The sequence below is a fragment of the Diabrotica virgifera genome, chromosome 7 (genome assembly GCF_917563875.1).
Source record: "Diabrotica virgifera virgifera chromosome 7, PGI_DIABVI_V3a".
Lineage (NCBI taxonomy): Eukaryota > Metazoa > Arthropoda > Insecta > Coleoptera > Chrysomelidae > Diabrotica > Diabrotica virgifera.
The window spans coordinates 181,149,856-181,175,720 of NC_065449.1; the positions used below are offsets into that span (position 1 = coordinate 181,149,856).

General features: G+C 34.1%; 2 protein-coding genes across 7 annotated transcripts in view; one reads left to right on the forward strand and one right to left on the reverse strand.

Moving 5' to 3' along the window:
• LOC114326172 (cell cycle control protein 50A) overlaps nt 1-25,865 on the reverse strand; it is a 91,851-nt gene that overhangs the window by 37,521 nt on the left and 28,465 nt on the right. For all 6 annotated transcript variants that reach the window (XM_028274431.2, XM_050655628.1, XM_028274432.2 and 3 more), the window contains exons 2-5: nt 22,628-22,923; nt 17,699-17,909; nt 17,289-17,642; nt 4,091-4,256 (exon numbers count right to left, since the gene is read on the reverse strand). In XM_028274431.2, the coding sequence (XP_028130232.2) occupies nt 4,091-4,256; nt 17,289-17,642; nt 17,699-17,909; nt 22,628-22,923 (1,027 nt within the window). The remainder of the gene's footprint in view (nt 1-4,090; nt 4,257-17,288; nt 17,643-17,698; nt 17,910-22,627; nt 22,924-25,865) is intronic.
• LOC126887800 (uncharacterized) lies at nt 5,154-6,839 on the forward strand. The gene is made up of 2 exons (XM_050655632.1): nt 5,154-5,642; nt 6,174-6,839. The coding sequence occupies exons 1-2, from the start codon at nt 5,420-5,422 to the stop codon at nt 6,770-6,772; spliced, it is 822 nt and encodes a 273-aa protein (XP_050511589.1). The 5' UTR covers nt 5,154-5,419; the 3' UTR covers nt 6,773-6,839.

Consider the following 25,865-nt stretch of genomic DNA (forward strand, 5'->3'; position numbering starts at 1 on the left):
GGTTGCAACTCAAAAACTGAAGTCCGATGTCAAATTACTCATTTCTAATACCATCCTTGTGTTATAAGCTTTAATTCAAAACCTCATTATTTGTCATTATATCTGTAATAATACGGAGGAGTTGTATGTAGGAGGACAGACGCAAAGACACTCATGAAACCGGAAGTATATATTTGTTCTCTCCTTACGAAAGCTCGTCGAATAATATATCACTTTTACTATTCCGGTGACTTTAAAACAGTACTTCCGGTCGCATTTCTAAAACCGGAAGTCCTTGGTCAAATTTCTCACCTTTAGTACCATCCTTGGATTATAAGTTTTCATTCGACACCTCATTTGTCATTCTACCTGGTATAGTGACGGAGAAGTTATATTTGCGGTCACGCAGACCGACGGACCTAATTGCTCATCTTTAGTACCATCGTTGGATTATAATCGTTCATTCGAAACCTCATTTGTCATTTTCCCTGGCATAATGACGGAGTATTTACATTCGCGCTCGGACGGACAGATGAACAGACAGCCTTAGTCAAATGTTTCATCTTTAGTACCATCCTCGGTTATAAGCTTTCATTCGACACCTTATTTGCCATTCTACCTGGTACAGTGACGGAGAAGTTATAATCGCCTGAATCGTCGGTCTGCCTGACCGACGGACCAAATTGCTCATCTTTAGTACCATCGTTTAATTATAACCATTCATTCGACACCTTATTTGTCATTCTACCTGGCATAATGACGGAGTAGTTACATTCGCGGTCGGACGGACACATGGACATCCAGCCTTGGTTAAATTTCTCATCTTTAGTACCATCTTTGTATTATAAGCTTTCATTCGACACCTCATTTGTCATTCTACCTAGTACAGTGACGGAGGAGTTATATTCGCGGTCAGGCAGACCGCCGGACCAAATTTCTCATCTTTAGTACCATCGTTGAATTATAACCGTTCATTCGATACCTCATTTGTCATTCTACCTGGCATAATGATGGAGTAGTTACATTCGCAGTCGGACGGACAGATGGACAGACAGCCTTGGTCAAATTTCTCATCTTTAGTACCATCCTTGGATTATAAGCTTTCATTCGACACCTCATTTGTCATTCTACCTGGTACAGTGACGAGTGAGTTATATTCGCGGTCAGACAGACCGACGGACCAAATTGCTCATCTTAAGTACCATCGCTGGATTATAACCGTTCATTCGACACCTCATTTGTCATTCTACCTGGCATAATCACGGAGTACTTACATTCGCAGTTGGACGGACAGATGGGCAGACAGTCTTGGTCAAATTTATCATCTTTAGTACCATCCTTGGTTATAAGCTCTCATTCGACACCTTATTTGTCATTCTACCTGGTACAGTGACGGAGGAGATATATTTGCGGTCAGACATACCGACGGACCAAATTTCTCATCTTTAGTACCATCGTTGAATTATAACCGTTCATTCGATACCTCATTTGTCATTCTACCTGGTACAGTGACAGAGGAATTCGCGGTCAGGCAGACCGACGGACCAAATTGCTCATCTTTGGTACCATTGTTGGATAATAACCGTTCATTCGACACCTCATTTGTCATTCTACCTGCCTGGCATAATGACGGAGTAGTTACATTCGCGGTCGGACGGACAGATGGACAGACTGCCTTGGTCAAATTTCTCATCTTTAGTACCATCCTTGGTTATAAGCTTTCATTCGACACCTTATTTGTCATTCTACCTGGTACAGTGACGTAAAAGTTATATTCGCGGTTAGGCAGACCGACGGACCAAATTGCTCATCTTTAGTACCATCGTTGGATTATAACCGTTCATTCAACACCTCATTTGTCATTCTACCTGGCATAATGATGGAGTAGTTACATTCGCGGTCGGACGGACAGATGGACAGACAGCCTTGGTCAAATTTCTCATCTTTAGTACCATCCTTGGAGCTTTCATTCGACACCTCATTTGTCATTCTACCTGGTACAGTGACGGAGGAGTTATATTCGCGGTCAGGCAGACCGACGGACCAAATTGCTCATCTTTAGTACCATCGTTGGATTATAACCGTTCATTCGACACCTCATTTGTCATTCTACCTGGCATAATGACGGAGTAGTTACATTCGCGGTCGGACGGACAGATGGACAGCCAGCTTTGGTCAAATTTCTCATCTTTAGTACCATCCTTGGATTATAAGCTTTCATTCGACACCTCATTTGTCATTCTACCTAGTACAGTGACGGAGGAGTTATATTCGCGGTCAGGCAGACCGACGGACCAAATTTCTCATCTTTAGTACCATCGTTGAATTATAATCGTTCATTCGATACCTCATTTGTCATTCTACCTGGTACAGTGACAGAGGAATTCGCGGTCAGGCATACCGACGGACCAAATTGCTCATCTTTGGTACCATTGTTGGATAATACCCGTTCATTCGACACCTCATTTGTCATTCTACCTGCCTGGCATAATGACGGAGTAGTTACATTCGCGGTCGGACGGACAGATGGACAGACTGCCTTGGTCAAATTTCTCATCTTTAGTACCATCCTTCGTTATATGCTTTCATTCGACACCTCATCTGTCATTCTACCTGGCATAATGACGGAGTAGTTACATTCGCGGTCGGACGGACAGATGGACAGACAGCCTTGGTCAAATTTATCATCTTTAGTACCATCCTTGGTTATAAGCTTTCATTCGACACCTTATTTGTCATTCTACCTGGTACAGTGACGGAGAAGGTATATTCGCGGTCAGGCAGACCGACGGAACAAATTGCTCATCTTTAGTACCATCGTTGGATTATAACCGTTCATTCGACACCTCATTTGTCATTCTACCTGGCATAATGACGGAGTAATTATATTCGCGGTCGGACGTACCGACGGACAGACAGTCTAAATTTCTCATCTTTAGTACCATCCTTGGATTATAAGCATTCATTTGACAACTTTTTTCGGCAAAATTTTATTTCTTGGGGATTTTTTGTCCGGGATTTTTTGTGGGGATATTTTGTCCAAAAAAAATTGTGGGGATTATCTGTCCGGGATTTTTTGCGGGGATTTTTTGTCCGGGGATTATTTGTCCGGGGATTATTTGCGGGGATTATTTGTGGGGATTTTTTGTGGGGATTTTTTGTCCGGGGATTTTTTGTCCGGGGATAATTTGTGGGGATTTTTTGTCCGGGATTATTTGTCCGGGGATTATTTGTCCTAGCTTCGAGTAAAATGTTTGTAAAGCGGTAACGATTAATTTCATTTTGGGGAGCTAAACAGGTGGATATTTTCGTGATTTTTTTTTTCGTGAAAATGGGGCCAACTTTGTTTTGAGAATAACTCGCTTATTTTTAATACTAGAAACTTTTATAAACAATTAAAATAAAGCATCTTTTAAACACTTTAAACAAGTTTAAATGGGGTTTTCCCGAAAAGTGCTTAATTTTTTGGTTATTTCACGATGAAGTATTCGATTTGGAATTGGACGAATAAAAACGTATTTTTCATGAGCTACAAATTTGCTTTTGCTGGATCTATATACTTTACAAATACACAGCTCTTTTCGTTTTTTCTAAGCTACATTTTTGCTAAAAAAGTTTTTTTTGATAAAATATTTACTTTTTGAGTTATTTGCGAAAAACCGTCTGAAAACGTAGTTTTTTTGTCGAAAAATAAACATTTTCAATCGCAAATAACTCGAAAATATTGATTTACATAAAAAACTCTATAGAACAAATGTTGCTCATAATCAGTCACTTTATCCATTTCCGGGCTTATCCTGAACGTATGCTTTTTCACCCCCGAGAAGGGGTGACTGTCGACTGTCACCCCCCAAGTAAAAGCAACCAACGGCACAAATTCAGCTTTGAAGTGGAGGGTAAGTAGAACCTGAATCCAAATTTTTATGCAATTCGGAGTTGCCCCTGAAAATTACACGGTATCGCCGTATTTACCGTTAATTTACTGGTCTAAGAATAATAAAAAACATTTCTCCGTACCGCGCCAAAAACCACGCAATTATCGAAACATCCTCGTATGTGAAGATTTTTACATCGAATTTTAATAACCAGAAATATTTAGCCAATAACTTACCTTTTGCCACATTTTATGTGTATAAATAGAAGTGCGATGCCTAACAAGAGACATGCACATCCAACTACAATGTATGCTATCCCCAAGAAAGGATTTTTTCCACCCATTACAGAAGTTGTACTAAGGATCACTCTTTTTGAACCACTGAATGTGCTAACGTCATAATCTATAATAAAAAATACGATTTTTATCTAAGGTTAACCAAAACCAAATTAGCAAGTTTCAAAAATTTTCAGTCTTGACATGATGAATATCCAAAATATTAATTTATTCTTAACTCTTGGTTTCCGTGAATCCAATGATTCCGTGAGAAAACCAATTAATTATTCATTAAAACGTATATTGCATATTATGATTAGTGATGTAAAAAAACGTGTTTTTTTTAATTCTAAAAAAAACGAAAAAAAAAAAACAATAAAAAACGTGTTTTTTGTTTTTAATTGTTTTTTATTAGTTTCTCAACGTAATATTAACAATATCAATATTAGGAGTTGTTTGTAAGCCTAAAAATCACCCAATATTTCAATATTATATCCATAACATCTAGAAACTCAGTGTTTGACGTTCCTTTTTAAAAAATATTGAAACATTAAACCCTTACTGCCTTTATCTATTATTTTTTTACGTCGTTGCTTTTGGGGAATCACCGAAATTTAGCAGGACGCTCGTATTCGTTGGCGCTGAGAAAACCGGGGAATTACCGATTAGCTTTTGCAGGTGTTCTGTTGTTATTTTGTGATTTACTTGCCTTGTGCCGGAAATAGTGTGTTTAAATAAATTAATTATTGTTAATTATATTTTCTGTGTTTTATGATAATAAATTATTTGTTACCTACTGTAGTGACATTAGTGACAAAAACTGAATGTTTATAATGTCTTCGAATTCGAGTTCTTGTTCTTCGCGGGAATCACGGGGAAGGAAAAGTTGCAAAGTAAGTTCCCTGTTTAAAATGCTAAAAACACAGAAAAAAAAAAACTCCTCAAGTAGAGTGTACTTTTTGTACACTTCAACTATCAAAAAATGGGACACGTTTGTTGGAACATATTAAAAAGAGCCTAAAATGTCCAGAGGAAGTTAAAATAAAGTATGGAGTGACGGAGAGAAAACAACGAAACATTGGACTATTACAAACAATACATGAAAAAAGGGAGGAAAAAGTTAAAGGTATGTACCAAAGCTCTAAAAATATTTCCAAATTTCCCTCTTCTTTATTTAGTAGAAATTCCTAAAGATAACCTTACTTTACAGACTTATTTTTAAATTTAATAAATTTGGGAATTTTATTTACAGAAAAACCGAAATCACAATCTAAAGAGGTGTCCGCATTCATGGATAAAATGACACCTGAACAAAAAGTAAAAGCCGATGAACTGCTTAGCCGGGCTATCTATTCAAGTCAAGCACCACTGGCTTTAGTAGAAAATATACAGTGGCAGAAGTTGTTTAAATTTCTCAGACCTGCTTATCAGATACCAACCCGACACCTTGTATCAGGCCCACTATTAGACAGTGAGCACCTACGTGTAAAGGCTATGGTTTCGGAAAACATTGGTAAGATTTAAGTTTTACCATATTTATTAAAATTTATTGTTTCGGCCCTTACTCTGTGAAATTCTGCGTAATAACAATAAATTAAATATTTTTTAGAAAATCCACAAATTACATTAGTTTTAATAATAATCTAATACGGTTCCAACCGGTTTCGATGCCATTGCATCATTACCAAGGAGTGTTGTACAAAATGATGTAATTTGGCATCGACTCCGGTTGGAACCGTATTAGTTCATTAAAACTAATGTAATTAGGGGAATTTTGGAATTTTTAAAAAAATATTTAATTTACTGTTATTATATTTATTAAAACATTGACAATATATAGGCGAGCCGCTGTAAAATTACCACTGAACAACGTACTACGGACGAAGTTTAACAGGAAAGACCTTGAACAGCAACCAGATGCGGTACAGTGTTGTACCACACCGTCCGTCGTATATATTTCAGTAATTTTAGAACGGCCCGACTTTAATATAAGTAAACCTACATTATGCTAGTAGGTTAAAAATAATTATCTCTTTACTTTAAGCTGGAGCACATTCTGTTGGACTAATGGTGGATGGATGGTCCAATATTAGGAACGAGGCTGTCCTAAACTTTGTTGTAACAACTCCAAAGCCATTCCTTTTTAAAATTATGCCCACAGGCACTGCACCTCATACTGCAGAATATATGGCAAAAACCCTTGGTGCAGTAATACGTGAAATCGGTCCCCGAAAGGTATTTGGTATAGTCACAGACAATGCAGCAAACATGAAAGCTGCTTGGGCCTTGATTGAAAATGATTTTGATAATAACATTTTTACCTATGGATGCTTTGCTCATTCTCTTAATTTAATATTTACCGATCTCAAAAATTTAACAAGTCTGAAATCGTTTACTGCCGAGGCTGTTGCCCTTACAAAGGCCATCCGACAAAGCCACATATTATCTGCGTGGGTAAAGGAAAAACAAAACGAATTAAAAATAAGTTGCAGTCTTAAACTCCCAGTGCCTACCAGATGGGGATCATTAGTTCTTTGTCTACAATCATTGCTTGCTAACAAACAAATAATAAAAAGGATGGCTATCAATGAAGAAGTTGAAAAGGCAGTAAGCAAACACCCATCTTTAAAAAAAATGCTCTAAGCGATATATTTTGGGACCGGGTACAAGGATACATTATGCTTCTGGAACCAATTGCTAACACAATTACCTCTGTAGAAGGTGACACACCAACGATTTCAAAATGTCTGCATTTATTTAAAAAAATGGTTAACACCTCATTAGAAAATGTCACTAAAAGTCCATTGTTATCCAAAGAGGAAGCAGATACAAGGGCAATTTTTGAAAATCGGAAGAAGTTTGCTATTTATAGTGTTCATTTTGTAGCTAACCTTTTGGATCCAAAATATCGTGGCTGCGAACTTAGCTCAGATGAGATGGTAATTTTTTTAGGTTATAGTGGGTTTTATTTATATTTATATTAATTTTTTTATTTAATGTTGACTGATGCGACAGAAGTCATATACAAGGTAGCACAGAAGATGCCAGATGTCGATGAAGCAGCCGTCTTAGCTGACGTCAATTTTATTGCAAAAGAAGGACTATTCAAAAAGGCTTTTCTATGGAATGAGGACACAATTGCAGCTATCAGCCCTATTGCCTGGTGGAGTGGTCTTTGCTCAAATACCGCACTCTCCAAGTTGGCGATTCGTTTTCTAGAGTTGCCAGCGACATCAGCAGCATGTGAAAGATCCTTTTCTTCATATTCGGGAATTCACACCAACAAGAGAAACAGGCTGACCAATACTCGAGCGTCAAAAATCGTGTATGTGGCTCATAATTTAAAATTAATGGCTGAACTACAGCCAAGTGAATCATCCAGTTCAGAATCAATTGCTGGCCCTAGCTTCACAGTCAATCCTGCATTAGAATCTGAACCGGAACCAATGATAATATCCAATTCAGATCAGTCGGAGTCTGTCTTTGAAAGTGATGAAGAGGAAGCTTCAGAGTCTGAAGAAAATGCAGATAGCGACGGGACGGATCAGTGTTCATTTAAGGGATTCGGTTAATTAATTGAACCTTTTCAATCATTAAGACGTTGTTTTTTTTTTATTTGATAAATTTTTATTACTTATTTTTGCTTTGATTTTGCAAGTTAACGAATAAACTCTTCGTATTTTGTTTATACCCATGGTCTTTTTATTTAAAGGATTTATACGAAATTAATTATGAAACGAAATAATACTTATTTTGTTATAAAATTATACAGAATATTATATTTATTATATGTTTTTGTCATTAAATAAACTGTACCCACTTAAAAAATCAAAATAAAAAAAAACGAAAAAAAAACAAAAAAAACGAAGGCTTCGTTTTTTTGCAATAAAAAACGGTTTTTAAAAAAAAACACGGTACCGTTTTTTATTGGTTACATCACTAATTATGATCAATCTAGTCAACAACAACAAAGCCAACTAAACTATGCAGATGCTAATATCCAATACAGCCAACGCAATTACCCTCAGATACAGGAACCAATATTTATGGCTGCCCACCTTTAACATCCTATTTACCTAATCAACTCCTTCCTCAAAGCTCTCAACCAATAAAGATATATCCTAATAATAACATAAAGACACTAGTTAAAAAAGAAACAAACAACTTCAATGACTAACAAACAGTGCAAAACAAAGATTAAAATCTCCAAAAGTAGACAAAATACGCAAGAAAACCAAAATAACTAACTACGGGCTGCAAAAGTGTGTCGAAACAAAGAATCTACTAAACAAATCTGCCCTTAGAAAAACTCGAAAACGTCAGATTAAGACAAGGTAAGTTAAGTAGATGAAGAGCAGTGTATATTTCAAAGATATGACGATTTGAGCTGGGCGTAAGGAAATGGGTGAGTCACACAGTTTCACAAAAAAGGTAATATTTCGCGAAAATAACATCAAATCGAAAAACTGAAAAACACGTGTTCAATATTTTTCAAAAATCTATCGAATGATACCAAACACGAACACCCACGGAGTGGTCTACAATACTATAAAATTTTAAATAGGAACCCCGCGATATTTCGCGAAATGAACATCAGATCGAAAAGTTGAAATTTTTTTTAATGGACTTTATGTCAATCAGCCAATCACAACATTACTATATCAAGAAGAATAAATATTTACAGACAGTAAGTCCATAAAATATCAATAACTAAGAAAATTTAGTTCAGTAGCTGTTGAGACGTATATATATATAGTAGATAATTTAAGTACTGAAATAAAAAGATGGTACGCTAAGGTAAGCTATTTATAGCTTCCTTTCAACATCATAGGTGTGTTCAAAAACGATCTACAAAATTTAATAACAATAACAATAATATAAGTAAAATAATATAAGAATAATAATAAGTTGAAGTTGAGTTTTTTTTAATTTAATTTTCCATTTCCAAAAATTTTTCTTTTTTTTATTTTAACGCCATCTATCCATAATTCGAAAAAATGTCTCGAATAAAAGTTACTTATTTTTACGTAAGAAATTCGAATTTGCAATAAAAAATGGGAATTCTTTCTTAAGATTTTAAAGTAACCCCTCACCCCACCTCCGTGAGGGGCATGTTTGGTGTCATTGGAAAGATTTTTTGAAAAATATTGAATACGTAATTTTTCAACTTATTCAGTTGCAGCAAATGCCTGGCAGCCCCCTGTAATAATATATGTTGGATGGTTTCTTGGGCTTGACATCCATATCGGCATCTGTCGTTTTGACCCTCAGGTTCAACTCACAGGTGCTGCAACTGAATAAGTTGAAAATTACGTATTCAATATTTTTCAAAAATCTTTCCAATGACACCAAACATGCGCCTCACGGAGGTGGGGTGAGGGGTTACTTTAAAATCTTAAGAAAGAACTCCCATTTTTTATTGCAAATTCGAATTTCTTACGTAAAAATAAGTACAGTAGAACCTCGATTATCCGTCAGGGCACCGGACCAAGGGTATGACGGATAATCGAAAAGACGGTTAACAGAACATTAAAAAAAAAATTAAAAATTCATATTACAACCGTTGTACAACTCTCAAATTTCATTTGTGTGGTTTGTTTGACAATATAAGAAGGATTTGTGTTCGTACATTCGAATCAATTTAAAATATTCTGAAATCTGTGTTTGTTTTACTGTTGCTTCACATTTTGCGACGGCTGAATTTCTTAATCGGCATAAGATCATGCAATCTAATTTATTGGCTTCTTCTTGTTGAGAATACCACTCGATGAATTATTGCATATGCGATGCAGCTTCTCTAGATTATTTACGCAAATCTTTGTCAGTTACAATAGGTTCATCATTTTAGCTACAGTCAAATTCCAAGTCTGTGTCAGCTTCTGAATCTGTTTGGTCCGCCTTTGTTGCCATTTCAACCATTTCTTTATCTGTCAGCAATAGATAGCCGTTTGTGTCCTCATCACAAATCACATTAACTTTTTTTTTATTTTTTTACATTAAAATTTTTGCTTATATAGTCAATACAACTTCTGTATGTACCCAGGTGACGGTTAATGGAGAGACGGATAATCGAGGTTCGACTGTAACTTTTATTCGAGATATTTTTTCGAATTATGGATAGATGGCGTTAAAATAAAAAAAAAAGAAAATTTTTGGAAATGGAAAATTAAATTAAAAAATTAAAAATCCCACTAAAATGGAAAACAGGACTTAACGTTTTTTTGGTTTTAGGACCTAATCTTCACAACCCAATAAGTCTCCGTGACGCTTTAGTAACTGCAAATTTAGTATCCAATGCTCCCCTAACAACTAATCGTATACATATAGATACGTTTTCCGCGAAGTGATTATTTAAAACATAGTTTTCTGAATACATCATACACAATAAAATACTAATTTCCAAGAAGCAGTAAAATGGTTTAGTTTGATAATATCTCATTTACCTTTCCAGATAACTATCTACTTGAATTATTATTTAAATATCAAATGTATCAATTACTTAGAAAATATACAACTAAGAAATTCTATGAATTTAACAGGAAGATAAAATTATTATTTTGAACATTTAACAACGAATCAAACAAAAGAATTTATTTAAATAATTTTAATCAACATCAACATTTTAATCACGCAATTCCAGGTAAAAAATGTTCATACCTATTTCATTTTGCCAATGGAGAGTCTAGAGTCAAGACTCCTTTAGACCATCTATACCTTGATTAATTAATGATCTTATCTAATCTTCACACATTTGATCACTATGAATCGATTAAAAGTGATAATAAATTATTCCAATTTGTTTTTGAATATGAGATGGTAAAAAATGGTTTAACATCATTTGGTAGATTGTCATTAATGATCAATACGGAACTTATACATTTTTTTATTACATAATATTGTTCGATTTTATTTAAAAATTAGATTTCCAAAATTTCACCCTTTAAAAACTCATAATAACTTAGAAGTATAAGTTTAAAGTCTTCTGTATTTTAAAATAGTTCAAACGATCCGTGACGTCACATAGTTTAACTTTATGGTTATATTTATATTTATGGTTATATTTATATTTATGGTTATATTTAGGTGTATTCTTTTCTTCTTCTTTAGTTTATTGGCCTCCACCTACTTGGGTATTTGACCAGCTTATTGTCGCGGAATAAGGGAAAAATATTTATATTCTAATGACATTTATCGTATGTCATTGTCATAATATATACCAGTTTGTTGAGATTGGAGTTTGATACAGTTTTTGAAGGAAAGGAAAGAAGGTTTACTATGGAAAATAAAAGAATGCATCGTAAGTGTTGTTTGGTGCCATTTGATAATGTGATCCTGATTCCACTTGTTGTTCTTCATTCCTTTCTTGTATCTCCCCTATGTTGTCCGTGTCTGCATGAGTTAGCTCTTTGAAATGTTCTCTCCATCTTTCCATTATTTGTTTTTCTTCTGTTAGTACGTTTCCATTCTTGTCTTTTATATTCGGCATCGTGTGCTCTTTCTTTTGTCTGAGTTGTTTTAATGCGCCGTAGAAGAGTTTTTGGTTTTCCCTATAATTTTTTGTCCAAATCTCTCCCATGACCTTTCCTTTCCTGCTTTCACCGCTATTTTACCTTTCCTTTTTTCTTTATATGCCTCGTAATCTTCCGGGTGTTTTGTACTTAGGTATCTCATCCATTTTTCTTTTTTGTTCTTTATTTTCTCTCGTATTTCTTCCGTCCACCATTCCGTTCTCCTCATGTTAGTATTTGCTATGTTTGTTTTCCCACAAGTTTCCTCAGCTGCTTTGATTATGCTGGTTTTTAGATATTCCCATTTTTCTTCTATATTTGTATTTTTTGCCCTACCTTTCAGAGTATTATCTAATTTTTCTTGGAATTTCTTCTTATATCTTTCCTCTTTTAATTTGTAACTTTTTATTTTTTCGTTTACTACCTTTCTTCTCTTTTCTTCTGTTGTTCTAATTCTCATTATTACTAGATGGTGGTCACTGCCAATCTCTGAGCCTCTTTTCACTTTCGTATCCTGTACTCTTTTCCATTTGTTGCTGCTTACCAAAAAGTAATCTAAGATTGATTTTTCGTTTCTGCTGTCTTGTACTTTCGTGTATTTGTGTACTTCTTTATGTTTAAATTTTGTATTTGTTATAACTAGTTTGTTCTCCATACATATTTCTATTATTCTTTCACCATTTCTGTTTAGTATTTCTTCTCCTTCTTTTCCCATGCACTCCTATATTCCGCTGTTTGTTGTTTCCGACTCTACCGTTTAGATCTCCCATTACAATTATGTTTTCTTCCCCATTATCAATTTGCATTTGGAGCTCCTCGAAAAATGTATCTTTCTCTTCCTTTCTTGCATCTTCATTTACTCCGTAGGCTGTTATTATTGTCCATATTTCTTCGTCCATCAGTTTCATTTTCACCGATAATATTCTCTGGTTAACATATGTTTCTTCTATAACGTGTTGTAGTCTATTCGGTGCAATTATTATCCCGACTCCTTCTTTTGCTCTCTCTTTTGTATCCGCTCCTACCCAAAGTAACCAATATCCTTTGTGTATTTTCTTAAGACCTTTCCTTTCATCTTCGTTTCCGTTATTCCTAGTATTTCTATTTTTTGTTTTATCATTTCTTCTACCAGTTCTTCCTCTTTTCGGTTGATGCTTCTCACATTCCATGTTCCCATTTTTATCTCTCCTTTTTTCTGCAATCTAGTTTTCCCCTTCTTTTCATTTTCATTCTTGTTTACCTGTGCATCACCTGTGAAATCCTAGAAGAAGAACTATCAAACATAAATATGAAAATTAATACAGAGAAAACAAAAACAATGATAATTTCAAATACGAAGAAAACACACGCAATAGAATTAGACGGGAAACAACTAGAGCAAGTGGAATATTTTAAATACCTAGGAGTAATAATCAAAGCAAATGGTAAACAAGACATGGAAATAAACGAGAGAATGGGACGAACAGGAAGCTTATTTAACGCTATGAAAACAACATTTTTGGGGAAAAAAGAGATACCGGAGAAAGTAAAAACGGCAGTCGTTAAATCAGTAGTTAGACCAACAATCATGTATAGCAGCGAGACGTGGACATTGACGGGGAGACAAAAATCCAGAGTCAATGCTATGGAAATGAGGTTCCTGAGGAAAATAGCAAACAGAAAGAGGACAGACAAAATACGAAACGAAACAATTAGACAAAACCTAAAACTGGAACCAATCAATGAAAAAATAGTGGAGGGACAACTTAGATGGTTCGGGCACGTGTGTAGGGGAAGTGAGAGTGCAGGGGAAAAACAAAAGAGGAAGACCAAGAGTTATGTGGGTAGATGAAATCAGGAAAGAAGTCGAGAAGAAGGAATTGACATTGGAAAGTGCAAGAAACCTAACGCAAGATCGGAAAGCATGGAGACTACAATGCCAAACTCAACTCCACCAGCCTTACACTTAAAGGTAGAAAGGCTTAGGACTAAGTAAGTAAGTAAGTAATGAAATACACCTCTCCTTTTCAACCAGATCCTTTGGAAACACAAAGAATCTACATATCCCTCTTTCACTATAGTGTTTGCAATCCGGGACAAAGCACATTATTATTTTTATTATACAAAATATAATGGTTCACACAAGTTCCTAACCTTTGCTTGGGGAATATCGCTAAAAACCTATTTTTCATAGAAATTTAACACCGAATTATGGTAGTATGTATCTTAAAAAACACTATACTTAAGCAAACCCTGGCTTTTCAACTTTTGTTTTCAAAGTGACAATAACAATATGACAGTCATGAGGTTACACTTCGGATGTTAGCCTTAATATATATACATGTACATATAATGTACATGTACATGTACATATAATGTATTTACATTACATTACATTAGGACAAAATTGAGTGACTGCCGGAATAAGCAGTCCCCATTTGTTGACCAACTTCGGTTGGTATGCAAGTGAAAGGGCACTCTTTTGTCCTGGGGTCAAGAAATTGGCACTAAAGGCGGAATAACTATTTACTAGTCAACGGCATAAGGATGTAGAAGGCAAGGAGAAACCACTACATTAAAGATCCATCATGGATATCTCTAGTACGATAATCATGACTGTAGCAACAAAAAGCCAACTCAACCACTGATCATGGGAATCAGAGACCAGGATCCGGCATGGGAGGTATATCACAAGAAGACCACAGGGCCTCCCTGGTCGTCAACCAGCAAAATCCCTGTGAAGTAATAAATACCACTCTTAAAGAAAATAGAAAAACACCCAAGAGAGTATTAAAAATTGGTACATGGAATGTTAGGAGTATGTATGATCCAGGCAAAATGCATAATATAATACAAGAAATGCAAAGATTAAATGTCGACATTCTAGGCATTAGTGAGGTAAGGTGGCCAAATTCTGGCAGTTTTTCGACAAGAAATGGCATAGCATATTACTCCGGAAACAGTAGTACTCAACACAGACACAGCGTAGCAGTTTTCGTATTTAAGTCTATGATGCAGTCGGTCATTAATTTTACTCCAGTATCAGATCGGCTCTTATTTCTCCAACTACAAACAAACACAAGTAAACTAAATATCATACACATCTATGCACCTACTGCAAATAAATCCGAGGACGAAATTGAACAATTCTACGAAGAAATCAATCAAGTATTAAAATCGACGAAACCACGAGACATCACCGTAATTCTAGGTGATTTTAACTCAAAAATTGGTAAAGGAAAAAGTGGCAAACATGTAGGAGAATACGGACTCGGTAAAAGAAATGAACGAGGTGACAGACTGCTTCAATTTTGTCAGCAGAATAACATGATTGTATCTAATACATTCTTCAACTTACCAAAGAGAAGACTTTATACGTGGAAATCACCCCAGGACAATGGCCAAAGAATAATTAGAAACCAGATTGATTTTTTACTGATAAACGAACGATACAGAAACCCCTTAAAATCCGTTAAGGCTTACCCAGGCGCAGATGTCTATTCAGACCACAACTCTCTAATAGCGCAAATGAGTATTAAACTAAAAAGATTGGAGCAGAAAAGAAGAGCAAACCAGATAGACGTCAGTCATTTATGTAGCCTGGAGGTAAAGGAGGAACTGTAAAGATGTATTAATAATAATTTAAAAATACTTCATGAAAAAGAAACATCTCCAGTCAACGAACAACATAGATAAAAAATGGCAAAACGTAAAAATGGCGATAACAGATCCTGCGAAGAAAATTCTGACTAAAGAAAAACCAAAAATAAAGCCAAGATGGATGACTGATAAAATCCTTCTTCTCATGGACAATCGGAGAATAATGAAAGGAAAAAACGAACAAAGGTATAAACAAATACAGAAAGAAATCAAAAAAGAAATCAGAATAACAAAGGAAGATTTTTATAAAAGAAAATGTGAAGAAATAGAGCAATTGCAGGCAAAACATGATATTTTTAATGTACATAAAAAAGTGAAAGAACTTGCAGGTACACAAAAACGTAAGCAGCCAAATATCCTGTATAATGTCAACGGAAACATAATAACAGAACTAGAAAAACAGTTGAAGACATGGAAAAACTATGTTGAAGAACTCTTTGCAGATGATAGACAACAATCTGAACTAAGTAACATACAAGGAGACGAAGGTTCAGAAATAACGGAAGAGGAAGTATTGTACGCACTAAAAAGAATGAAAAACGGTGAAGCCCCAGGTCCAGATGAAATACCAACGGAAATCCTTAAACTGATAAAAGAAGACTCGATCAACATTTTAGTTGAACTTTTCAATAGCATTTATACATATCAGGAAAAATACCACAAGAATGGCTTTTATCCACCTTTGTTATTATACCAAAAAAGATGAATGCCAAACAATGTAGTGATTACTGTACAATCAGTTTGATGAGCCATGTACTGAAAATATTCCTGAAAATTATACACACTAGAGTACACAAAAAACTGGAAATGGACATCAATGATACCCAGTTTGGATTCCGAAATGGACTCGGAACAAGAGAGGCGTTGTTTGCACTGAACGTTATGTCTCAAAGATGTCTTGACATAAATCAAGATGTATTCATGTGTTTCATAGATTATAACAAGGCCTTTGATAAAGTGCGGCATGATCATCTAAACAGACTCCTGGCAGAAAATAATTTAGATAAACGAGACATCCGACTAATAGCAAATATGTACTACAATCAAAAATCAGTAGTGAGAGTAGAGAATAATACCACTGAAGAAATTGAAATAAAGCGAGGTGTGAGACAAGGGTGTATACTGTCACCAACCCTGTTTAATCTCTATTCCGAAGACGTAATGAATAGAACACTCTCTGAGCAATCAATAGGTATTAAAATAAATGGTGTTAGATTAAACAATCTGAGATTTGCCGACGACACCGTTCTGATCGAAGAAACACTTGAAGAGCTACAGACACTGGTGAATAATATAGCAGACTGCTGCGAAGAATGTGGACTATCTTTGAACATAAAGAAAACTAAATTTATGGTAATATCGAAATCAACACGAAATGTCCAAAATTTATATTTACACAATGAAATTATCGATCGAGTTAGCAAATACAAATATTTAGGCACTTTAATAAATGAAGACAACGATAGCTCAGCAGAAATCAAAATAAGATTAGAAAAAGCCAGATCCATATTCAATAAAATGAAGAGAGTGTTCTGTGGAAGAGATTTGAGCCCTGAAATGAAACTTCGCCTGATGAGATGTTACGTATCAGCAGCAGTTTCGAAAATACGTATAGCCCTGATGATCGCCAACCTTCGGAACGAAGATGGCACTTGAAGAAGAAGAAGGACAAAATTAATAGTAAAATTTTAAATAACTTCTTGTTTTCGTAAATCGAACATAAAGCATACACATAAGATCATCCCCTGCGTCGACAGAATATACCAAGTGAACTATAATAATAGTTAACGCTCCCAGCGGATACTTATTTTATTTTAAATACAAATTGTTTTGTATTATACAGGGGTGGGCATCCCCTCTAAATCCAATACAGAGTATGTCAAAACACCTACCTCCTATTTTTGTAAATAACTTTTTTTAGTATCTCCTATAATCACACATAACATATTTTGACACAAAAGTTATCACACTTTAGATCACAAATAAAAATAAATAAAAGAAATATTACTTACTGTATACAATCTTTAAAATATATGTTCCATTGCTCAATCCTGAAGAAAAATCAGATTGACTGTGGTCAACTCTTCTGTATAACTTTCTGAAAGTAGGCAAAGCTGCAGTGCGCATCCATACTATAAAATCTTCATTTTGGAAACCATTATTTTCTATATTGTCTGGATCTAAGTTCCAAATATCTACTTTCCAATCAATCGGCTTGGCATATCCTTTAAATGCTTCTTCTAAATTTGCACCAGGTGGATTTTTAAATTTTATTTTTTTATCAGAGTCCCAGGCAATTCCTGTTCTGAGAAGAGGAACAGGTACAATCTTTCCACTATCATCAATCATGCTCAATGATATAGAATCTAGAAATATACATTTACGTTAATATTTAGTTTTAAACGTAAAGAAATGTGATTACCGTTGAACATTGAATTAGCAATTGCTCCGCATGGAGCAATAGGTTTTTTAGATGGATTCGTTTTATTATCAACAACATAGTCAAATGGCATACAATCAGTTGAGGGTTTTGGGCTCAATTTTCCTAGTAGCTGATTGTCATCTCTAGATTTCACATATCTTCTGTGGTTCTGATAGTAATTGCTTAAACCATAATACATATATACTTTACCCTAGAAGAAAAGCATATAATAAGCCACAATTACAACAAAGACTTTAAGTTAACACAACAGTTACATATAAGTAATACAACTACTCTTCTCCAAAAAATTAATGCACCACCTTAAAAATATTATTTTTAATGTTATTTTTGATGTCTCGGATTAACTAAACCTGTTGTCCGATTTGATTGACTTTTTTAATACCGTAAAATGGGGTGACTGACCGATTTTGTACTTTAATCCTATAAAAATCATATTTTAAATTTTGCTACATTTTTCTATATGCAAATATGTCATGGGTTTAGGCGTCTACTTTCAGTAGCTTAGATTATAATTACAAAAAAATAATCATGACTTAGAAAAAAAAAATAAAAAATGCCTTTGATAGAAATACCCCATCTGGGGGGAAGTTGACCGTATATGCATTTTGCCTGTAAAATTATTTTTCTTGTAACTGGGGTTAATTTGACCGTTTTTTAAACCATTTTTTGTTAATTCGTTATATCGGTGGATTTAACAACCCTTGGAATATTAATTCTTTTTTTTTAATTAAAAATGAATTCTTAGATATTTATAAATTTGAATCGTTAAAAATAATTTTAAAAATTATACAGGGTGACTGAAGTATATCACAATAGATATTTTTCTATGTTTTCGGTCAAATTCACCCCAGCGGTCAAAGTAACCCCATTTTATGGTATGTTATAGCCTTGTTTTTTAACAATATCGCTATAATAATATTGTTGCTAAAATATATAGACAGGTAAACTGTCATTGTATACCGAGTGTACCAGTCAAACTGTGTTTTTCTCAAAGTTCGCAACACCCTGTGGAATATTCTAGCATTTATAAAATACTGAAATTAAAACCTCAGGTTTTCTTAACATTCTGTTCTTTGATTCATTCGCTTATGCTGGATAATAAAAACTTAGGTACAACAATTAGCCATCTTTTTCATCAATACAGGTGTTTTTAAATAAGTATGACAAACTTTAAAGGGTAATTTGCATGAAAAAATAATTACAGTTTGCTTTATAAACGTATGACCGCAAATGCTTCGTTTCCGAGATACGACGGGGTGTATTTTTCTTACAAACTGACGATTTATTTATTGCTCTAAAACCGATTGAGATATACAAATTAAATTTGGTGGGTTTTAAGAGGTAGTTATTGCGTATTATATTTGCATGTCAATGAATATAAAATTCTTATTGTATTTCAAAAAATGCGCAATAACTACCTCTTAAGACCCAGCCAGTTTCATTTGCATATCTCAACAGGTTTTAGAACAATAAATGAATTGTCAGTTTGTAACAAAAATTTCAACATCCCATATCTCAGAAACGAAACATTTGCGGATATACGTTGATGAAGCAAACTCTCATTTTTTTTTTCATGTAGACCCCTTAAAGTTTGTCATACTTACTTAAAAACACCCTATATTGATGAAAAACATGACAAGTCGTTAAATTACCTAACTTTTTTTTATCCAACATAAGCGAATGAATCAAAAACCAAATGTTAAGAAAACTTGGGGCTATTGTTGGGTTTTCATTTCAGTACTTTATAAATACTAGAATATTCCTCAAAATGTTGCAAACTTTGAGAAAAGTACATCTAGTACACAATGACAGTTTACTTGACTAGCAACAATATTATTAAAGCGATATTGTTAAAGAATAAAGCTATAACATTAAAACAATCACTTAAATCGGACAACAGGTTTAGGAAATTCGAGACATGAAAAATGACCCATTAGGTGCATTAATTTCTTGGAGGAGTGTGTATGAGCTACACCATAATGAAGATTCATATTAAACCCAAGTAACAATCAATGACTTACAAAACAAGACAAACGAATTGACATGCAGAAATGGACCATTGTCAAGGTTAAAATCTTTAATTATTAGTTAGCCTATCACTAACATATACCTATATTTCAGGAGGGCTTAGTCAGCCTAATTACAAAACTCGAATCATTGCAGGATCTTCCATATCTGAAACCATGTTCATCAGCTACTTCAATTTCAATGGTAATGATTTGATTGATTAATACAGAACAGTGCTAAGCAGGTTTATCTTCAGTGATTACTTTTTTGACGACAATTACATTTTTGGTAATTTCCTCTTTCAAACTCTAGAGTTTCTTTTCTGGTAAGATTCGATCTTAGCAGATCTTCAACGATTCAGCGTCAATGTACTAATGTCAATTTTGTTTTGTTTATGTTAGGTATATCATTTAGTGTTTATTTCTTTGTTCTAAGAGTCATAATCTTACAATGTAATATGCTTTCATTCTTAAAGAGAAAACTTGTACATATTCGTCTGTGTTTCCTTTATTGTTTTAATCTCAGCCCTTACCTTTTTGTAGTTCATATAAATCTCTTTTAGGGATGTCTTATCTAACAATATTTTGTTTTATTGTTTTGTATATATGTAAGTGGCTACTACTGCAATTGATTATCCAGAGGAAAATAGAGGTAAGCGGGGGGAAGGTAGGAGAAGACACTCGTGGCTCCAAAATCTGTGGAAGTAGTTCGGGCTTACATCGGTCGAACTATTTAAAACTTCCATAAGCAAGATCAGAATTGCCATGTTAATAGCCAACAATTCACAAATAGCCAATTCGCAAAATGAACTTCTGTAAACATCCATCTTTTATTACATTTCAAGCTTCCTCAGAAATCAAGAGTAGACTAGCAATGGTCCGAACTACTACAGCTAAATTGATTAAAACATGGTAGGACTGAATAATATCAATGAATACTAAGGTCAGGTTGGTTAAGCTCTTATTTTTCCCATTGCTACATACTTAGCAGGACTATCAAAAAAATTTATACGAGTAAGACCCTTACTTACTTAGTCCTAAGCCTTTCTACCTTTAGGTGTAAGGCTGGTGGAGTTAAGTTTGGCATTGTAGTCTCCATGCTTTCCGATCTTGCGTTAGGTTTCTTGCACTTTCCAATGTCAATCCCTTCTTCTCGACTTCTTTCCTGATTTCATATACACCCACATAACTCTTGGTCTTCCTCTTTTGTTTTTCCCCTGCACTCTCGTTTCGAACACTCGTTTTGTTAGCTTCTCGTTCGACATTCTACACACGTGCCTGAACCATCTAAGTTGTCCCTCTACTATTTTTTCATTGATTGGTTCTAGTTTAAGGTTTTGTCCAATTGTTTCGTTTCGTATTTTGTCTGTCCTCTTTCTGTTTACTATTTTCCTCAGGAACCTCATTTCCATAGCATTGACTCTGGATTTTTGTCTCCCCGTCAATGTCCATGTCTCGCTGCTATACATGATTGTTGGTCTAACTACTGCACTACTATGGAACTACTACAGCTAAATTAATTAAAACATGGTAGGACTGAATAATATCAATGAATACTAAGGTCAGGTTGGTTATGCTCTTATTTTTCCCATTACTACATACTCAGCTGGACTCTCATAAAAATTTATACGAGTAAGACCCAATCTTTCAAAATGTGAGTCTACATAAGAATTCTATGCATGTACTAGGCAGATCAAAGAACCGACCTGTCAATTCTGGAAGAGCTTAATATAAAAGACAGGCTACTTAAAAAAGTACACTGAGCGTATCTGAGTTCGAGTTACTTTGGCCATATAATCAGCAGAATGGGGACTATGAAACTATTGGTAGTTGAAGGAAAGGTTGAGATCTGAAAACACAGAGGAGAATCTCCAACAAGATGGGCAAACCAAAATTAGACTCTGAAGGGAAAATCTGTACATGAAACCGTCCATCTAGCACAGGTTTGCAGCTAACTAATAATAAAGCTAATAATATCTAGAGTGTCTCCACACCACAAACCATACATACTCATAGACGTTTCACGTAAATTGTCAAGGTCAAGACAGCAAATTAGTTACCATTCCAATCAAGAGATGTCGCTGTCAGTCAATTCTCTTGTCATATTTAACAACTGACAGTTGACAATTAAATTAATTTTTATTTACTTTTTATTTTACAGTTTGTGGCTTAATTATTTTATTATAGTGGTGTTACGTTTTTAATTAGATTTAATCACAATTTTAATCAAGTGTATTAACCTCCTCTCCATTTTTATGAGTAGAATTTTTAGTTTACATTGATCATCCCGTGTTGTGTTTCTACACATTAAAAAAAACAATATAATAGATCCTGAAACAGTTTATTCCAATAGACAAGTGTGTCATCAACATTTCGGACCTATATATTTTTGGAAGTTTGTAAAAGATTATAAGGTATTTATCTAAACAATCATCCTACAAGATTCTTTCAAAAATTTTCATTTAAGTCGATACACATCAGTGCTTTCACGTGACACATAGCAGTAGTGTTTAGCATTTTGAAAACAAATTGGAATATTTGAAGTTTTCAGTAAAATATGGAATAAAACATTGAATTGTCTTTCTGTTGTTTTAATTTCCTGCAAAATTTCATCAAAAATCCTTCAAAATTTATAATTTGAAATTCTCACGTAACTAAAATTTGTCATTTTAGTTCCCATTCCAATCAAGAGATGGCGTTAATTCGATCCGAAAGATTAACATGGTCGTGAAACGTCTATAAGTATGTATGGTTTGTGCTCCACACCCAGACAATGGCTCAAGGAATGAAGAGAATAAAAAGAATCTTATTCTTGTAGTTTTATACTCCTTTTTGACAAGAATTGCTGATTCTGTTATACAATATATCTAAAAATATGTTATTTAAAAATTATAATACTTACATCAAAACTGTCAGCAAGCTTAAACGAAATGGTACATTCACATGGATCATCTCTATTTGTTTTAATAAAGTCAACACACGTCTCAGATGATTCTGTCCAGGTGCCATCACTATTAGTCTTTGTCTTATTACAATTAGTATAATCAATTACATGTTCTTTAACTTCGTTTGATAAATACAGCAATACTATGCCAACTGGTATAAAGGCAATTCCAATTATGAAGAATGAAGGCAGGACTGTACCTGCAGTTAAAATTGGTTGCCATGCTGGGAGTCTTTGCTGCTTAAATGCACTATCTGTAACAAAAAAAAATGTTTTAATTATTGTATTGCTGATTATTACATCTTCAAGTGGTGTTCCTGTAGAAGAGATATATTGCAAACATTATTACTCAAATAAAAATAAATCATGGCATTAACCTTCGTAAGGCGGTGCTTAGATTCTTACATAAACAACGGTACGGGGTGCATTTGCACCCCACCTGTATATCCATTTTTTTATATGTGATCGTCGGGGAAATTGATTTGAAAGATAATTAGGACTTATTCATTGTGACCTTAAAATACAGTGATGAGTGTGCTAATAACTAGCAAAATAACGCAAAAGATAGAAACATAATACATTGTAAATTAAAAAGAGATGAAACTAGTAGAGGTGGAAATTATCGATATAAACGTATAAATTAACATTACATTACATAGTTTCCCACTTTTAGACGTCTGTGTCAGGAGTATTTTATAAAATTCTCCTGTCACAGTGGCAGTTGTCATACTTCTCTTATATGTCTAAAAGTGGGAAACTATGTAATGTAATGTTAATTTATACAGTGCGGTGGAATAAGTGTTGCCCCCCCCCCTGTTAACTTGTTTATTTTAAGAATATAAGCAAAACTCTCGGACAGGTCGATTTTTAAACTAACCATAGTGTATTATAGCATCAACGTTTCGAACTTTACGCGATCCCTCTTCAGGTGACAGCCATAACTTTGATTTTTTTAAATGGGAAAGTACATCATGTGACACCTCATTTAAAAGCTCTTAAAATACTGAGTTCAAAAATGTATAATACTTTAATCCTGTTTGAGAGCGTAGGCGCAAAATTTCGGTCGAATTCTTACTAAATGCAATCATTTTTTTCGAATCCTGAAAAAACTAATAAATATTTTTGAAAAATTTAAACGCAGAATGAAATATTACAGTATTCTCGATGGTCCAAAGTCCCTGAGAACTCCTATAATGTTTATTTTAATAAGTCACAGTGGTGGAAAAAAGAGAAAATTTAGTGTGATTGTTAATTTCAAATATATCATTCAAAAGAAACTTTTTGTTTATTCTAAGGGACTGTCAGCCCTCGGTAATAATCTAATCTTTCATTCTGCGTTTAAATTTTTCAAAAATACTTATTACTTTTCTTAGAATTCGAAAAAAATAAATGCGTTTAAAAAGAGTTCGACCAAAATTTTGGACCTGCGATCTCAAAAAGGATTAAAGTATTATACATTTTTGAAATCAGTATTTTAAAAGCTGTTAAATGAGGTGGCACATGATGTACTTTACCATTTAAAAAAATCAAAGTTATGCCTGTCACCTGAAGAGGGATCGCGTAAAGTTCGAAACGCTGATGCTATGATATACTATGATTAGTTTAAAAATCGACCTGTGCAAGCGTTTTGCTTATATTCTTAAAATAAACAAGTTAACAGGGGGGGGCAACACTTATTCCACCGCACTGTATGTTTATATCAATAATTTCCACCTCTACAAGTTTCATCTCTTTTTACTTAAGAATGTACTGTTTTCCATCTTTTGAGGTATTTTGCAGGTTATTACTGTGCTCATCTCTCTAGATATGGTACAGGAAGTCATCAAAAAACATAGCACTGCATGCATTACCCAGCTGGAAGATCATGAAAACCAGTTTGCACTTAACCTCCTAGACAATTCCGAAGAAAACGTAGGTTAAAGAGATTCAAACCACTGGAATTAGCATTTAGACTTTTAGGTCCAGTTTCACCAACAACAAATAAATCAATGAATAGCTATTCGTCGAATAAAATTTATTAGACGTTTATATTTTGTTTCAATATAATTTTGATAATTTAAAGTGAAACTGGAGAATTTACTTTCTTCTAAATATTTACAGCCAGATTAACTTGCCAATTAACTCAAAGAGTAAGATTTTTTTGATAAATAAATGCAATAAGAAGTCTTATTTGACGTTAGTAAAATGGAGAAATGTCAGTTTATTGGTTGAATAACTTTAATCGTAGAATAAACTACTATTCGTAGTTGATGAAACCGGCCATAAATCAAATAAATTTGTAAACTAATTAGTTAGTAGTTATAAGATGTATATATCTATTTCCTATATAACTTTATAATAATTGTACTTTGATTTTACCACTGGGTAAAATCTTTCTTGTCTTTAGTCAATGTCACTACATTTGTTTATTGTTGATACTCAATAGATTGCAAAATACTTTTAAACCATTCACTACCAAAGGATTATTTAAGTTTCGTCCTCATAGACTAGAGCTATTCAAGTTGCTATTCTTCTTCTTCTTGTGTCACTCCTATTGGAGACTGGAAATCATTAAGGGGATCTTGACTTTGTTTACAGCTGACCTAATTGCCATTAAGTATGTGCAATGCGAGCCCCGGCTCACAGGTGAGACGCTGATCTATGGTAAGAATCGATGTGACTTATATATGAGTAGCTTGGTAGCAAACCAAATATGGTAAAATATGGAAAGTAATTAAACCTGGCAACTGGGAATAAATACATGGTTCTTAAAAAATAAATGGAAGACATCTGACTATTTTCAGTTCTGACCACATAATGCTTTGTTTCTCATTTGAATTATCAATGACATCAAGGCTATTGAAAACCAAGTTTTTCAATAGCCTTACCTTGTCCAATTTACTTCAAAAGTATAATTCTTAAGTTTTAATTAATGTATTGCTGATTTTTACATCTTCAAGTGCGTCAAGTGGTGTTCCTGTAGAAGAGTTATGGGGCAAACATTATAACTCAAATAAAAATAAATAATATTTTAGGTCATACTTTAAATCCACTCCAATCCTTTGTATAATTAATAAGTAGAAGTATGTACATGCCAATTAGCTGACGTGTTTTGTGTTTTTTGAACAAATGTATTCTGGAGAAACCTATATAATCATATTTGCTTACTAAATAATTTATAGTTAAAAGTTCTAAATCAATAAATGGGTGTAAAAAA

Bases quoted from the DNA above. Each gene is read 5' to 3' on its own strand.
- LOC126887800 (XM_050655632.1), top strand. From the start codon at position 5,420: ATGGATAAAATGACACCTGAACAAAAAGTAAAAGCCGATGAACTGCTT. The intron at 5,643-6,173 runs GTAAGATTTAAG...CTTTACTTTAAG, and splicing joins TATGGTTTCGGAAAACATTG to CTGGAGCACATTCTGTTGGA.